The sequence below is a fragment of the Lepidochelys kempii genome, chromosome 6, assembly GCF_965140265.1.
Source record: "Lepidochelys kempii isolate rLepKem1 chromosome 6, rLepKem1.hap2, whole genome shotgun sequence".
NCBI lineage: Eukaryota > Metazoa > Chordata > Testudines > Cheloniidae > Lepidochelys > Lepidochelys kempii.
In genome coordinates, this window is record NC_133261.1 from 11,294,436 (window position 1) to 11,308,136 (window position 13,701).

A 13,701-nucleotide genomic window follows, 5' to 3' on the forward strand; every position below is an offset into this window, starting at 1 on the left:
GCCACCATTAATTTTGTGGCAACAGTGAGTTTGGTCTTGCAGAGCCTACAGCATTCAGAGAGGTCAGACATTTTTAGGTCTCAGATTTTCAGGTCAAATGGGCTCATTGTATCCACCCAGTTCAGCCTCCTGCATAATCTTGTAAATCAAGATTGGATGTTTTTATAAAAAGTGCTGCTCTAGGAATTATTTGGGGGAAGTTCTGTGGCTTATGCTGCACTAGATGATCATAATAATCCCTTCTGATTTGGGAATCTATGAATAACCCAAGCCAGAGAATCTCGCCTGGTGATTCCTGCATCTGGCCCAATAATTCCTGGCTGAGCTAGAGTGGAGCTTTGAGAAACAGACTTAAATTCTTGACTTAAATACTTTAAAAACTCATTTAAAGAAGATTTTACCCTGTCTCTTTTAATTTGGTGACCTCATACCAAGTGAAATTGAGGGGAAAGATCATTTCACTAAAGTCAGCTGGGTAAACGTGCTGGCCATATAGAAGTGGGACATTTGTTTCTGTAGGTACCACACACTTTTGTACATCTTGTCATTTAAGGTTGTATTTTCCAGTAATGATCAGAGCTGGCTGGAAAATGGAATTTCTGTTCTGTGGGAAATTCTGACATTTCTAAATTTGTATTGGTCCCAAATGATGAGGAAAAGTCAAAATCTCAAAATATTTCATGTATGAAATATTCCGATTCAGAAAGATCTGTAAGCAGAGTCTGACTGAGCTCTCCCCTGACATCTAGTGATGAACTGGGGAAGAAGACATCAGGAGCCGACCTAGTTTGCATAGACATGCCCACTCTGCCTAAGTGTGCAGCATGATGGAGCAGCTTTGCCCAAATGATCACTTTTGGCTGGTGTTGGATTGCATTTTGGTATTGGGTGCAGGAGTAATACAGTTTTATTACCCTTGTTGTGTGAATAGAGGGCAGCAGATCTGTGCTTGGCATACCCTGACTGAGAGGTTCAACCTCAGCTGAACTCCACCTGCTAAGAAGGAGGTAGGAGAGCTGAAGCCCAGTGAAGAGGTGAGAGGGTGGGGACAGGTGTCTGTACATGGTGGTGTGAGCTCTGCCGAAGAGTTCTCGACACATTTGTCCTTCCCCCTCTCCACTGTTTAATGACAGAGCTGATTAAGATTCAGTTGAGAGTCTTTTGTTTTGGATCCCTACAGCTGAAATCACTGATAACCAGGTCCAAGCATTAGAGCTGCTATGGGACAGCGTCTCTGGTAAAAGTGACTGCCCAGCCTGCCCTAGCAATGAGGCTCCCCCTGTAACAGCTGAAATCACTGAGAGCTGTGTTAAGTGGGGGGACCTCAAGACATTCCAGAGGTTGCTCTAGAGGGCAGTGGTGGAGTGAGCGATGGCAGAGCAGCTGACATAGGAGTGAGCGGCTGCCAGAGCAAGCAACAGCAGAGTGAGCTGGTGGAGTGAGTGGCAGCAGAACGAGCGGCCAATAAAGTGGCTGATGGCTCCGCGAGCAGTGGTGGAGCGAGTGGCCAACAGTGGAGTGACAGCTGAAGCATTGCTGGGTGTCCTTCATCCCCTGGATGGGAGGTGAACTCACAGAGATGCACCTCTGAACTCTGGGTCTTCACTGACCAAGGACAACAACTGTGAGTGGGGTGCGGTGGAGGGACAGGGGAGTGGTGTGTTAAAGGGACATTTGTTTGTCAGACTTTCATACCACAAGGTGAGAGACTGAGGAAAAGGACACTCCCCTGTGTACTCTGGTGTGGGTGTTTTGTTCATGGCCATCTGTTTCTGAATCATGTTTGTCGTGTTTTCCCCAATTAATGCTGGGTTCCTTTACCCTTTTATTAAAAGTTTTCTTTTCCATACACAGACTCAGTGCTTGCAAGAGGGGAAGTACTGCCTCTTAGAGGCGCCCTGGGGGTGGTGTGTAATTGTCCCAGGTCACTGGGTGGGGGCTCAAGCCAGTTTTGTGTTGTACTGTCGAAAAGGAACCCCTAGATACTGAACCCGGCCCTTGTTGCTGCCAATTCCAACAGGCAGAAGGGTTTCACATAGAAACAACCTTATTGAAATGAAACGTTTGATAATGTCAAAACATTTCAGTTTGATCACGTCATACATAATATATGAAAGTCAAAATGAGAAAATTGAACTGAAATGATAACGTTAAAACAAAAAGTAAAAATCAAAATGAAACTGAATGAAAATGACAAAAATCAAATAAAACGCTTCATTTCAATTGCAAAATGTTTCAAAACTTTTCTGTTAAAAATTTCATCAAAATCGACGCATTCCCACAACACATTTCAGTTCGGATGGGACAGCGTTTTCCAATAGAAAACTGTTCAGCTGAAAATGTTTTGATCAGCTCTGGAAATTACTCTGGACAAACACAACCCTTAAAGCAAACAACATCCATGGAGCTGAACGGTTCTCTAACCAATCTTCCCTGATGTCCAGCACAACTGGAAAACGGTTAGAAACTCCACTTACCACTTGGCAGCTCTCTGCCAAGCACAGCTGCAACGTTACCGATGGCGAGTCGGAGCTTAGCAATGAACTGCAGGTTTTCAATGCTGGTGAGAGTGACAGAGCTGGGAGCAGACAGATCTGCAGTGGAGAACAAGTGCTCTGAATTCTGGCTGGCGTCTTCTTGAAAGGAGGAATACATAAAATCCTGTTCAAGAGAGAGAATTTTTAAAAATGTACAGTAGTGAACAGACAGTACCCCTGTGGTAAAGGGGATGCAGTTGGTTGGGCAGGTTTTTTTTAGTGACTCAACTTTTCCCTTCTCCCCGCACCACACAGCAGACATTAACTTTAAAGGCTACAAAAAATAAAATTGTTCTGGTCATTTTGAAACAATGCCACTGATTAAAAATAACAGCCTGGGGGTAAGAGCTCCTGTCTCTCTCCCGTCCACTTCTCCCCACCCTGGTTTCTATCCCCCCACATCTTTTGCCCCTCTCTGCGAGCCTAAGGGTAAAATTTTCCAAAGTGCCAACGTGATTTAGGAGCCAAAAGTCACTGAACATCTATGAGACTTAGACTCCTAAGTGACTTAGGCACCGCTGAATTTTCCCCTAAGTCTCATAAAGTCAGTGAGATTTAGGCTCCTAAGTACCAAAGTTATTTCTGAAAATGGGAGAACTGGCCATTAATTGTATGTTTCTCCATTTCTGGGTGCCCAACGTGAGATACCTGGGTCTGACTTGTACAAGTGCTGAGTATTCACAGCTGCAACTGAGGTCAATGGGAGCTGTGCTATGAACACATAAAAGGCTATAAAAATTCTAAGTACTCTGCTTGTCAGCCCTGGGGATCTCAAATCGGGCACCCAAAATTAGTGGAGACGTCTGACAATTTGGCAGAAATCTCTCTGTGTCTCAGTGCAACAGCTGTAAAATGGGCATAATAATATCACCTATTCTCACAGGGGCATTGTGAAGATGAATTCATTAACGTTTGTGAGGCACTCTGATACTCTAGCGAGAGCACCGTAGAATTAATACTTCTGAATTCGGTGCAGGGTCTGGGTGGTGTGCAGAGAATAAGGCGGGGGCACACAAGTTTGTACAGCATCTGGTACAATGCGGGGTAAATGGCCCATAACTAGTACTCCTAGGCGCTACAAAAATACAAATACATAAATAAATATTGAGTAACTTCATATACTGATTGAGGCAGGCATTCTGTGGAAAAAATAGTATCTGGTTATGTAACTTCAGACTGTATTGTAAAGCATATGCCAGAGCAAAAGTGAAGACTGCACAGGTAACCTTAATTTTAGCATTTCCTAACATTGGAGTACTTGACTTTGCAACCTTAACTATTCTTTTAACATAGTTATTATGGATGTAATAAAATGTCTACGTTTCTCCACAGACTCTTCATGGGACTCACCTCAAAGCAGCACACTACCATGAAATAGAAATCATTGCGACTGCTTTGATTTAATGATAATACTTCCTCCATCCTGGAGAGATACCCTTCCAGGTGTTCCTTCACATCGTCTAGTCTAGGAGGAAATGGACATAAGTTATAAAACTGAATATACCCAACGTGGATCTGTGAGTGAAACACAGTTAATATAGCCACTGGAAGAACTAGAACCAACCTGCACCGAAGCAGCATTTTCAAAAGGGAGGACTTGACAGTAGGACTCGGATCCATGCATTCTTCAAAGGGCGACAAGTCACTCGTTGGTTTGTACACTGAAAACAAAGAGTAGAATGGATTACTTTTTTTTTTTCTGAGCACAAGACCAGATCCCTCACTGGTGTGAACCCCCCATAGCTACACTGGAGTCAAAGGGTCAGACCCCCAGCTGGTGTGAATTGCCCTAAAAGCTCCAACACCAGAAGGCAAATAAAAAAACCTCGTATTTATTGTTTGGGTTTTTATCTCATGATTTTAAAGTCACTGTCATGAGTTTTGGGGCCTGACTCGGGATATCTGAACAACTGGGATTGGCAGGATCGAGCCGTTTCTGTGTTACACACATCACTCACCCTTTCTAACCCCTTGATGTTCTGCGTTAGAAGGTTTGCAAGCCACGAACTTAATCAGTTGTTCGATGATCTCTGCAGATGGAGGGATTTTGTCCCCAAAACAGTAACTACTGACAAACTCCACAAAGAAGGAGTTGCACTTCCTCCTGAATTTGTTGTGATTTGCAACTGCCTCCCTAGGGCGAGAAAAAGATTTTTTTTTTTAAATGTTACTATTTTAATATATAAGGTAGCAAACAAAATGAGAATGGCTGGAAGCTGAAGTTACATATATTGAGACTGGAACAAAGGCAAAAATTGTAACCTTGAGGATGATTAACCATTGGAGCAAGTTACCAAGGGAAGTGGTGGTTTTGCCATCATCTGAAATCTTTAAATCAAGACTGAATATGTTTCTAAAAGATCTGCTATAGCTCAAGCCAAAGTTATGTGCATGATGTAGACATCACTGGGTGAGATTCTCTGGCCTCATGACCTAATGGCACCTTCTGGCCTTAAAAATCTATGAATCTTCAAATCTCTCTGTGCTGAAACATGCACATAGCTCCACTACTCTTGCTAAGTTAAGAGGACTTGATCCTGTAAAGTCAATAATAATTCTGCCCGATATGAATTATTCCACATTCTGGGCAAAACAACTTTATTCACTGGGAGTTAATGTTGCCAAATTCTATCACACATTTCAGCCCTTCTCCCAGGAACGTCAGCCCAAAGCTAATCACCCAGTCCCCAGGGAGACAGTCCATTCTAAACAAGAGCCCAAGGCAGACAGCAAATTCTCCTGCTGCTCACACAACTCTCCCTACCCAAAACTCTGCATTATCGCAAAATAACAACACACATTGTCTTCCCTAGAATTGAAACCTGCTCGCATGCTGTGAAAAAACAGTGTGTGTAACAGCCCTACCTGGTGACAGCTGCCATAATGACACAATTCCAGAAAAATGCTTAAAAAATCATTTATGGCTCCTAAAAATGTATCTAAAAATAATTACCTAAAATCAGAAGAAGCTGACCCCTGACACTGGAGCCCTGGGCTCAAACCTCCAACGCGTGCTGGGTGAAGGTAAGATGGGGAGCACAGAGGGGTCACTTGCAGGTTTCTGAACCTGGGACCACCATAGCTTAGGGCTGCCTGTGAACGGATCAGCTGGCTATGAGTCTAAGGGCTGGATGTTCTGCAGCCAGCCGCCTGTCCCCCATACATGGCCTCTGCACCAGCTGCAAGGACAGGCTTGACACAGAACTCGCCACAGATACACAGGTGCTGACTTTTGTTTTTGACAGTAGGTGCCCCACCCCCACGCTGGGTGCCCCACCCCCACTCTGTCCCTCCCCCAAGGCTCCTCCCCTACTCTGCCCCTCCAGAGGCCCCGCCCCTACTCTGCCTCTTCCTGCCCCCTGAATGCCTCCCACTCCCTCTTTTCTGCCTCTGCCCCCGAGGCTCCCCCTCAACCCTGCTGCCGCTCGCTCCTCTTCACCCCCTCCCCCAAGGCCCCCCCTGCTCACTCCTCTCCGCCCCCTCCCCAAGGCTCCACCCACCTGCCCACCACTCACTCCTCTCTGCCCCCACTCCCGAGCACCTCTTGCCTGCTGCTTGGTCCTTTCTGCCCCCTCCTGCCTTAAGGGTGAGTGAGGAGAGTTGAGGGTGAAAAGGAGCAAGTGGCGGGAGCCACTGAAGCCATGGCCAGCCCCAGGGGCCACCGCACAGCTGATCAATGGCCAGCCCCGTGGGTACTGAGCACCCCCAATTTTTTTCTGGGGGTGCTTGAGCCCCAGAGCACCCACAGAGTCAGTGCCTATGCACAGATACCATTTTCAAAAGCATGATTTTTAATGGGACCTAGGTTCCTAAATCCTAAAGCCACATTGGAAAATGCTACTCTCCATCAGCTCTATGCGGGGAGATGCACCCGCTTTCAGTCCCCTTTGTGCCACCAGAGCCCCCTTTTATAATCTGCAACTTCAGATATTTACAATCCCAGGCCCCCAGTCCTGAAAAGGGATCAGTGTGTGCAGACCCTGCATGCACGAAGTCCCATTAAAGTCATTGTTTACGGACAGACCTATCTCGGGAAATCCTTCAGCAGAACAAGGAGCTATGTCCGGTACCAGTCTTGGAGAGGGAGCAGCCCGTTTTTCTAAGAGCTCAAAGAAACGTAGTGGAGGGGTGTGGAAGAAAAGCAACCGTTCCGGCCACGCTGTCAGTAACAGAGATTAGCAGGAATATTACTGCTAAACAAGTGTCCCAAATCACAGAGTCAGGCAACTGTGCAGTACCTGGTGATCTGGGAGGCGGTGGGAATATAATCCTTGGGGACGCTCTCCTTGCAGATCTTGCACTGCCTGATGTTCCACTCCCGGATGCACTGTGTGCAGAAAATGTGACCACAGGGCAGCTCAGCTGGGTCAGTGATCTCGTTCTGGCAGCTTTTGCACTCGTTCACGCCCTTCCTGAAAGACACCACGAAAGCAAGATGCAATTCACGGGATCTGATTCTCCGCTGCCTTGTGCCTTACAGAGTTAATAAATAAATAATAATAAAGCCTTGCATAGCTGGGCCCAAGCTCCACGGCAATATACATAAGTCCGATTGCACAGGGTGGCTGGCTTCTTTCAATAAAGCAGGTCCTGCTCCCCTCTGCCAGAACAGGTGCTTTCAGTTTGGCCAATTACAATGCAGAACAGCACCTGGGGATATATAGGATCAGGGAGAATCAGAGAGGGAGGAAGTCCCTGAAGGAGGCTGCAGGAGGTTCCTGGGGAAAGGCTGAAGGCAGAGAAGCAGCAGAAGGGTTCCTTGGCTGACCTCCCCAAGCCAGAGAGCCAGGGCCAGAAAGGACTGAAGGCAAGGGGAGCAGCAGAGGGGATTACCTGCTGACATCACCACCCAGAAGAACTGGAAAAAGTTAGCGTAATAGGAGGAGTGATGGATGCTCCCCTGGTGAGGATGATCTCCCAGCAGAGAGGCTGGGGGAGTGGGGGTAGGCATTGCCACTGGGAAGAGCAGGGTTGTACTCCAGCTGGAAGGGCTGGGGTGGTTTTCCTGGGAGAAGGACAGGAGAGGACTGACAAAGGGCTGTGGTGTGGTGGAAGATGCCAGAGAGTGGTATGTCCTGCTGCTGTCTTGTGATTTTAAGGACTATAGGTGCTGCGGGTTATAAATGGACAATGTTTTGGGACTCTTGTTCTGGGTTCTTTGCAGTAGTTTTTTGTAATAAGTTGGCCAGAAGGAGGAGTATTTTTTGAGGCAAGAGAGTCTGTTGGGGAGGCCTAAGGGGCCCGAGAGGAGAAGTGGGACATTAGTCCTGGTATGAAGGTGCCCAGCCGCAAGGGGGTGCTCAGGGGAGGGGGAATCGTTCAGACCTATGGTACATAATGCAAAATGTTTTCCATATGTGTGGGTACAGCACTGAACGCTGAGTTACATGGTACATGGAAATAAAAATATTGTCAGGAAATAAACTAATTTGCAAGCGTAATTAATAGACACATTGCCTGCTAAAAATGCTCTTGCTGAAAATTTACCCACAATGGTCTTTTTTGCTTGTTTGCTCGACTTACACAAGGTAGACGGTAGCAGCATTGTTGCTGCATCTCTTCAGCACTTTTGTCACAACTTCAAAAATCTTTGCTGGTTTATGGTCTTCAATTTTGTACAGTAACTACAGAAAATAAAGCACAGTGAATGTCATTACATTCTAAGTGACAAAAGAAGTGTTAAAAAAGTTACATTTGCAAAAGCAAGCACTCAAAAGTTAGGATATGCCAGCATCAAGGTTGCCCATTCAACCTTAACTCTGCCCCTTTAGCGCATGCATTCTGATAGTCTTGTACAACATCACATAGGAAGTCTGGGGCAGAGCCCAGATTAGATCCCAAGTCTTCTGAGTCCCAGCCCAGAGCCTTAAACATTCTCCCTCGTTCACTGTTCATCCTGTGCACTGAATGAGCCAGGAGTCTGACAGAACACATGGCACATGATCATGTAATTAAAGACTGTATCATAATGCAGAAGCACAGGGGGGCTGAATTAAGGTTACAAAGGTTTTCAGAAACACCTGGGGCCAAACTTTGAAAACTTGAGTGCCTGATGTTACACACACGTCTCCATTGCTGGGCACACCAGCTGAGAAAGGATGGTCAAAGCATGTTGTTGACGGAAAACTGGGTTATTGACTAACAAAAGCTTTAATGGATGTGTTCCTGCAAAAACTTGTTTTTTGTCGGAAAACCAAAACTCTGAAACACGGAAATTATATTTTACACTACAATACCCACATATTTTGTATAGTCTAATACCAAAATATTAAGAATCAAAACATTTGAATCAACCCAAAACTAATTTTTCTTTGTGGAAATTTAGAAATTTTCAGTTTTTGTTCCAATTGGGAATTAAGCCAAATTTCCAAATCCCTGTATCCTTTTGCCAAACAGATTTTCTGTCCTGTGTAAGGCTCTAATTCTGGGCTGAGGATTGCAGGGGGCCTGGGTGTAGTATCACTGTGTAACAGGGGCAGGAGACGGTATGTAGGGGAGCTGTGCAGAATCAGTGCAGCTTGGGCCACCTGCAGGCTACCTCCTGATCTCTTGTAGGGACACCATGTCTCATGTGGGTGAAGGTGGGGGTGGTTGAATCCTCTGAGGACAGGAATCCTCTCTAGAGCTGGGTGGATAATGGATTTTTCGGTTCACTCACAATTCCAAAAAAAATGGAGCCGGGGGGCGGAAACTAGCTTCATGTCAAATTTGTTTAGTATCGAACAAAATATTTTGGAGAAAGCCGAAACATTGTTTTGATTCCAACCATTTTTAATTTTTTAAAATTGTATTAAAAACTAAAATTAAAGGAACTTTTGAAATGGAAAAGTCATTTCGAACCAAAAAATGGAAATGTTTTGATTTTTTCCCCCTGATTTTTTTCTTTGTAGTTTTTTTTCTGACTGAAACTATTGAGATATAAAGTAGTATATGTTATAAACCGCTATAAGCCATTTGGCCTCGTATAAATGCAGTGTGCTTGACATGAGTACGTGAGTTGCGTTTTGGCAACTGAAGCGAGGATTTAAGGTTATGAGTGGTCAAGGATTGTCTGCGCAAAACAACTGTGTCATGTCCATAGGAGGAAATGGAATGTCCTGTATTATGGAGGCTTGCCAGGAACGGTCTTCCTGGAGTTATTGGTACAAGGCTTTAAACAGACAAAGAGCCAATGACGCAACAGATGGACTGGTCTATAAATAGTTGCCTGACATATCTGAAATTTGGAATCAGACATCGATCCAGAGCCCTGATAAAGAAGAGATGTGTAGTGCCAGGCTCCCCATGCCTCATGACTGGAGCAGACCTTGACTGGCCATTAGGACTTTGCTTTAATCTTCACACTCTGGTGTAATATGAAAGGGGTGTGAACATGGAGTGAGTGTGGAGTTATATTGTAATCAATACAACTATTTAGAGTATTATATACCAACACTGTATCTGGTATCTGCCTGCTCCCCCATCCGTATCAGAGCCTAACAAAACAATCTGACAAAACCAACATCAATTCAGGAAGCATTTTGGTATTGCCAAATCTGCATTTTTCTCCAAAAAAACTTTTGGATGAAAAAGTTCTTCTAGCGATCCTCCTTCCCTACTCTGCTGGGGCCTTAGTGCTGTAGCCTCTTGTTCCATGCGGTTTCAAAGGGGCAGCGGGGAGCTATTTTATACACCTACATTCCAGAGGAAGACAAACTGCTTCACAACGAGCTTTAGCAGCTTCTCGTTCATGTTGGTTTCATCATGTAGCAGGTGATCGATGAGCAGGTAGACAATGTTGGTGCAATTCCACTGGTGTCTGAAAAAGAGACAGAATTGCCTCACTGAGAGTAGCTGCGCCTTGTCTGCTGGGAAAAATAATTCTTCCCCACATCTTTGGACAAAAGCAGCCACCTGGAGATAGGAACTGAACATGTAAACAGGTCCTTTGGCTCACAATCCCCTCAGGCTAGGTGTGATGGCTTACAGTCAGGGACACCCTTTACCCGCTGCTCAGAGCGGTTTACAAAAGGAAGGGGAAGTGGATACAATGGGGAAATCAAAGGGAAAAAAACTTTGTCCTTTCCTCTGCTGTCTGTGTAACGCTTGGAAAGACTTGGTGGGATTATGGCCCAAGGTTTTTAAGTGGATTTGTTGATAGAACAAGCTCTAAAGAAAGGACCATAACAGGACTAATACCTGGGGTTTTAATAGGAACGTAGGACTGGAAGGGACAACTTGGGCCGTGGAATCCAGTCTTTGCTATCACTGGCAACCCCGTCAGATAATCCTGTTCATAAACTTATCAAGCTTCATCTTCAAACCAGTTAGGGTGTTTGCTCCCCTCCCGTCCCTCATCCTACTGGGGGCTCTTCCAGAGCCTCCCTGCCTCTGATGGTTAGAAACCTTCTTCTTATTTCCAGCCTAAATTCAGCCATGGCCAGTTTGTCCCCATTTGTTCTTGTGCCAACACTGTCATTTAGCTTCAATAGCTCTTCTCCCTCCCTGGCATTTACAGCCACCCTTCCGCCTCCCAATGTATTTATAGTGAGCAATCCCGATCCCCGCACAGCCTTCCTTGTGTTAGGCTCAACAAGCCAAGCTCCTTTAGTTTCCTGTCCTCAGGCTCTCCATTCCCCTGAGCATCTTCTTCTCTGTTCCTGGTCCAGTTTCATTCTCCTTCCCCACCTGGGGAAGCCGCTCTCCAATGCATACATTCAATTCTACAATATTAAAATGCAAGTTTCCAAAGGCAGGATTTGTGCCAGCAAAGCAAGCAGCCAGCTGTGGGCAGGTGACATAAAATACTGGACCTTTAGTGACAAGATGGCTCTGATCCTTCATGGACTGGTGCTCTGACCCATTATTACATGTGTAAAACATTCCCGGTGGTGTGAGAGGAGAAGTCTGATCTAGCAGACACTTACACGCAGTCTGCACAGATGTAAATAGCATCACAAAGGGCCAGATGTGAAAGTGGGCCGATATGGGCTGGTACAGCGTACCGGTAAGAAGTGGCCACTGGTACCGGTCTATACACAGCCTCAGTGCTGCTGGACTGTACCAGCAGGGTCGCTGATAGGGTGGGGGGAATGGCGGGCAGGGCCACCAACAGGGGGGAGCAAAAGGGGCAACTGCCCCAGGCCCCGAGATTTAAAAGACCCGGGGCTCCTGGCTGCCGCACTGAAGAGCTGGCTGAAGGAGTCTGGTCCCCAGCTCTGCCCCTTCCACCCGAGGCCCCACCCCTTCTGGGGGGTCCCAGAGCCACCCCCTGCACTGCGTACTGTAACTTTCATCCCTGCAAAGGGCCCAGAAGGGGGACATCAAGGACTAGTGAAGGGATCTAGGATGTTTCCTTTACCATTTGAACTAACAGAGTGTAACAGGACCTCCTGGCTCCTCCTTCTGTTCTGTTCTACAAACTACTCAAAGACCCTTCTGCTGGTCCAACAGGTTGTGCAAATGAATTCCCACCATCTTCATAATATATACAGCTCCCGGAACAAGCAAGGGAGAGCAATCTCTCTCTCGCCTGACTGCCTGCTTCCTTCTTTTCCAATTCCTTCCTGTGCCTGTTTGTGGGCTCGGCCTGATGACTTAATTAGCCTTTCTGCCCTGCCCCACCCACAAATCAGGCGCAGCCCTGCTTAATCAGCTCCATTCTGCCTTGCTTGATTGGAGCTGCCGGGAAGAGATTGCTGACTCAGCCTTTCTCGTCTGTCACACAGAGTAACACAGTGGCAAAGTAATGGGCTTTTATCTGCTATGTAGACCAGCCACTAATGGGGTCACAGCAAACACTGAGTCACCATGTGGAACATGGAAGGTTTTCCCCCACCCCGTGGAAAATTATGACTTTTCATTGAGAAAACAAAACGCATTTTTTCCCCAGTAACTGAAGGTTCTGGTTTAAAAAAAAATCAAAACATTTTTTGATTTCCAGCTGAAAACTGCTGGAAAATTTTTAGTTTTCAAGTTTTTCTACATGCATTTGGAAAATTCTGAGAAAATCTGACACTGTCTGCAAAAAATATTGTTTAAAGGAAAACCCATCTTTCTGTCTGGGGGAAAAAAGTTTTCATAGAAAAGTTTTGACTGTTATAGGCTTTAAAAATGTTTATATTCTTTAAAATACACAGTTTTTTGGGAGAAGGGGTAAAACTTACAATACGCTGTTCAATAATTCCTCTTTGTTACAGTAAAGTCTCATCTGGTAGTCATCCGATGTGATCAGCTCCACAGTGTGCTTAATGGACTTGATCCTTTTCAGCCAGCTCAGGCAGGCGTTGAATGGCAGAAGCTCCTTCTCTGTGGGCTGCAGCTGCTTCAGGATGACGCTCACGGCATCAAGAGCTACAAACTAAAATGACATTTAAAAACAAATCCCATGAGTTTCTGAGCTAGCCATTGTGTTCTGGGGTGAGGGGCAAAGAGGAGAGAAAACAACAGGGCAGGAGTATTGCTCGCTGAAGACCTGAAGCAACAGAACTGGAGCAGGTTACGAAGGAAGGACTGGTGGCTGCACACACACATATAGATACACACACACACACACACACAGAGGCACACCCATAGATACATGCACACACACACGCAAGATGTGCTCATCAGCCGGGACTGAGCTCTGGTGATTCGGCATCAGTGGCAAAGACTCCCACCACCTGAGCTAAAGGGATAACTCCATTAAATGCAAGACAGGAACAGGAGTCGAGATACAGTCACAACTACTGCGCCACCGTGTTACTCATCCCGCTGCCGAGGCAAAGGAACAAGGAAAGGAGGGAGAGAAATCCCACATTTGTTTCCAAGCAGTGCAGATTGTAACAGTGCCACAGAATATCATTCCCCCTCCCCTTCAGGACCTAAGTGCTCTGAGTCGAGGATCTTGTCACCTTATCAAGTTTTAAGCCTGATCTAACTCCCCATGAAATCAATCCATCTTCCCACTGACATCAATGAGAGTTGGGGCCAGCCTTTAACCACCATGGTATTAAATTGGTTCAGGCTGCCTTGGATTTAATCTGCTTTGGCTTGTTAATGTGAACCGGTCCATAGCAGGTATAAGCCATTTTTAAAGAATGGTTAAAACTGGTTTGGATAATGCAGCTCCTGGTCCAGTGTAAACAGCACTTGCATCAGACAAAACCAGCTGGCTTAAAATTGTAGTGACCACCTCCTAATGCCA

General features: G+C 45.8%; 1 protein-coding gene across 6 annotated transcripts in view; it reads right to left on the reverse strand.

Annotated features, from left to right (window-relative positions):
- LOC140913636 (E3 ubiquitin-protein ligase rnf213-alpha-like) overlaps window positions 1–13,701 on the reverse strand; it is a 175,631-nt gene that overhangs the window by 37,403 nt on the left and 124,527 nt on the right. For all 6 annotated transcript variants that reach the window (XM_073350365.1, XM_073350364.1, XM_073350366.1 and 3 more), the window contains 8 exons: window positions 12,683–12,876; window positions 10,215–10,335; window positions 8,061–8,161; window positions 6,776–6,949; window positions 4,496–4,671; window positions 4,102–4,198; window positions 3,888–4,002; window positions 2,478–2,661 (listed from right to left, as the gene is read on the reverse strand). In XM_073350365.1, the coding sequence (XP_073206466.1) occupies window positions 2,478–2,661; window positions 3,888–4,002; window positions 4,102–4,198; window positions 4,496–4,671; window positions 6,776–6,949; window positions 8,061–8,161; window positions 10,215–10,335; window positions 12,683–12,876 (1,162 nt within the window). The remainder of the gene's footprint in view (window positions 1–2,477; window positions 2,662–3,887; window positions 4,003–4,101; window positions 4,199–4,495; window positions 4,672–6,775; window positions 6,950–8,060; window positions 8,162–10,214; window positions 10,336–12,682; window positions 12,877–13,701) is intronic.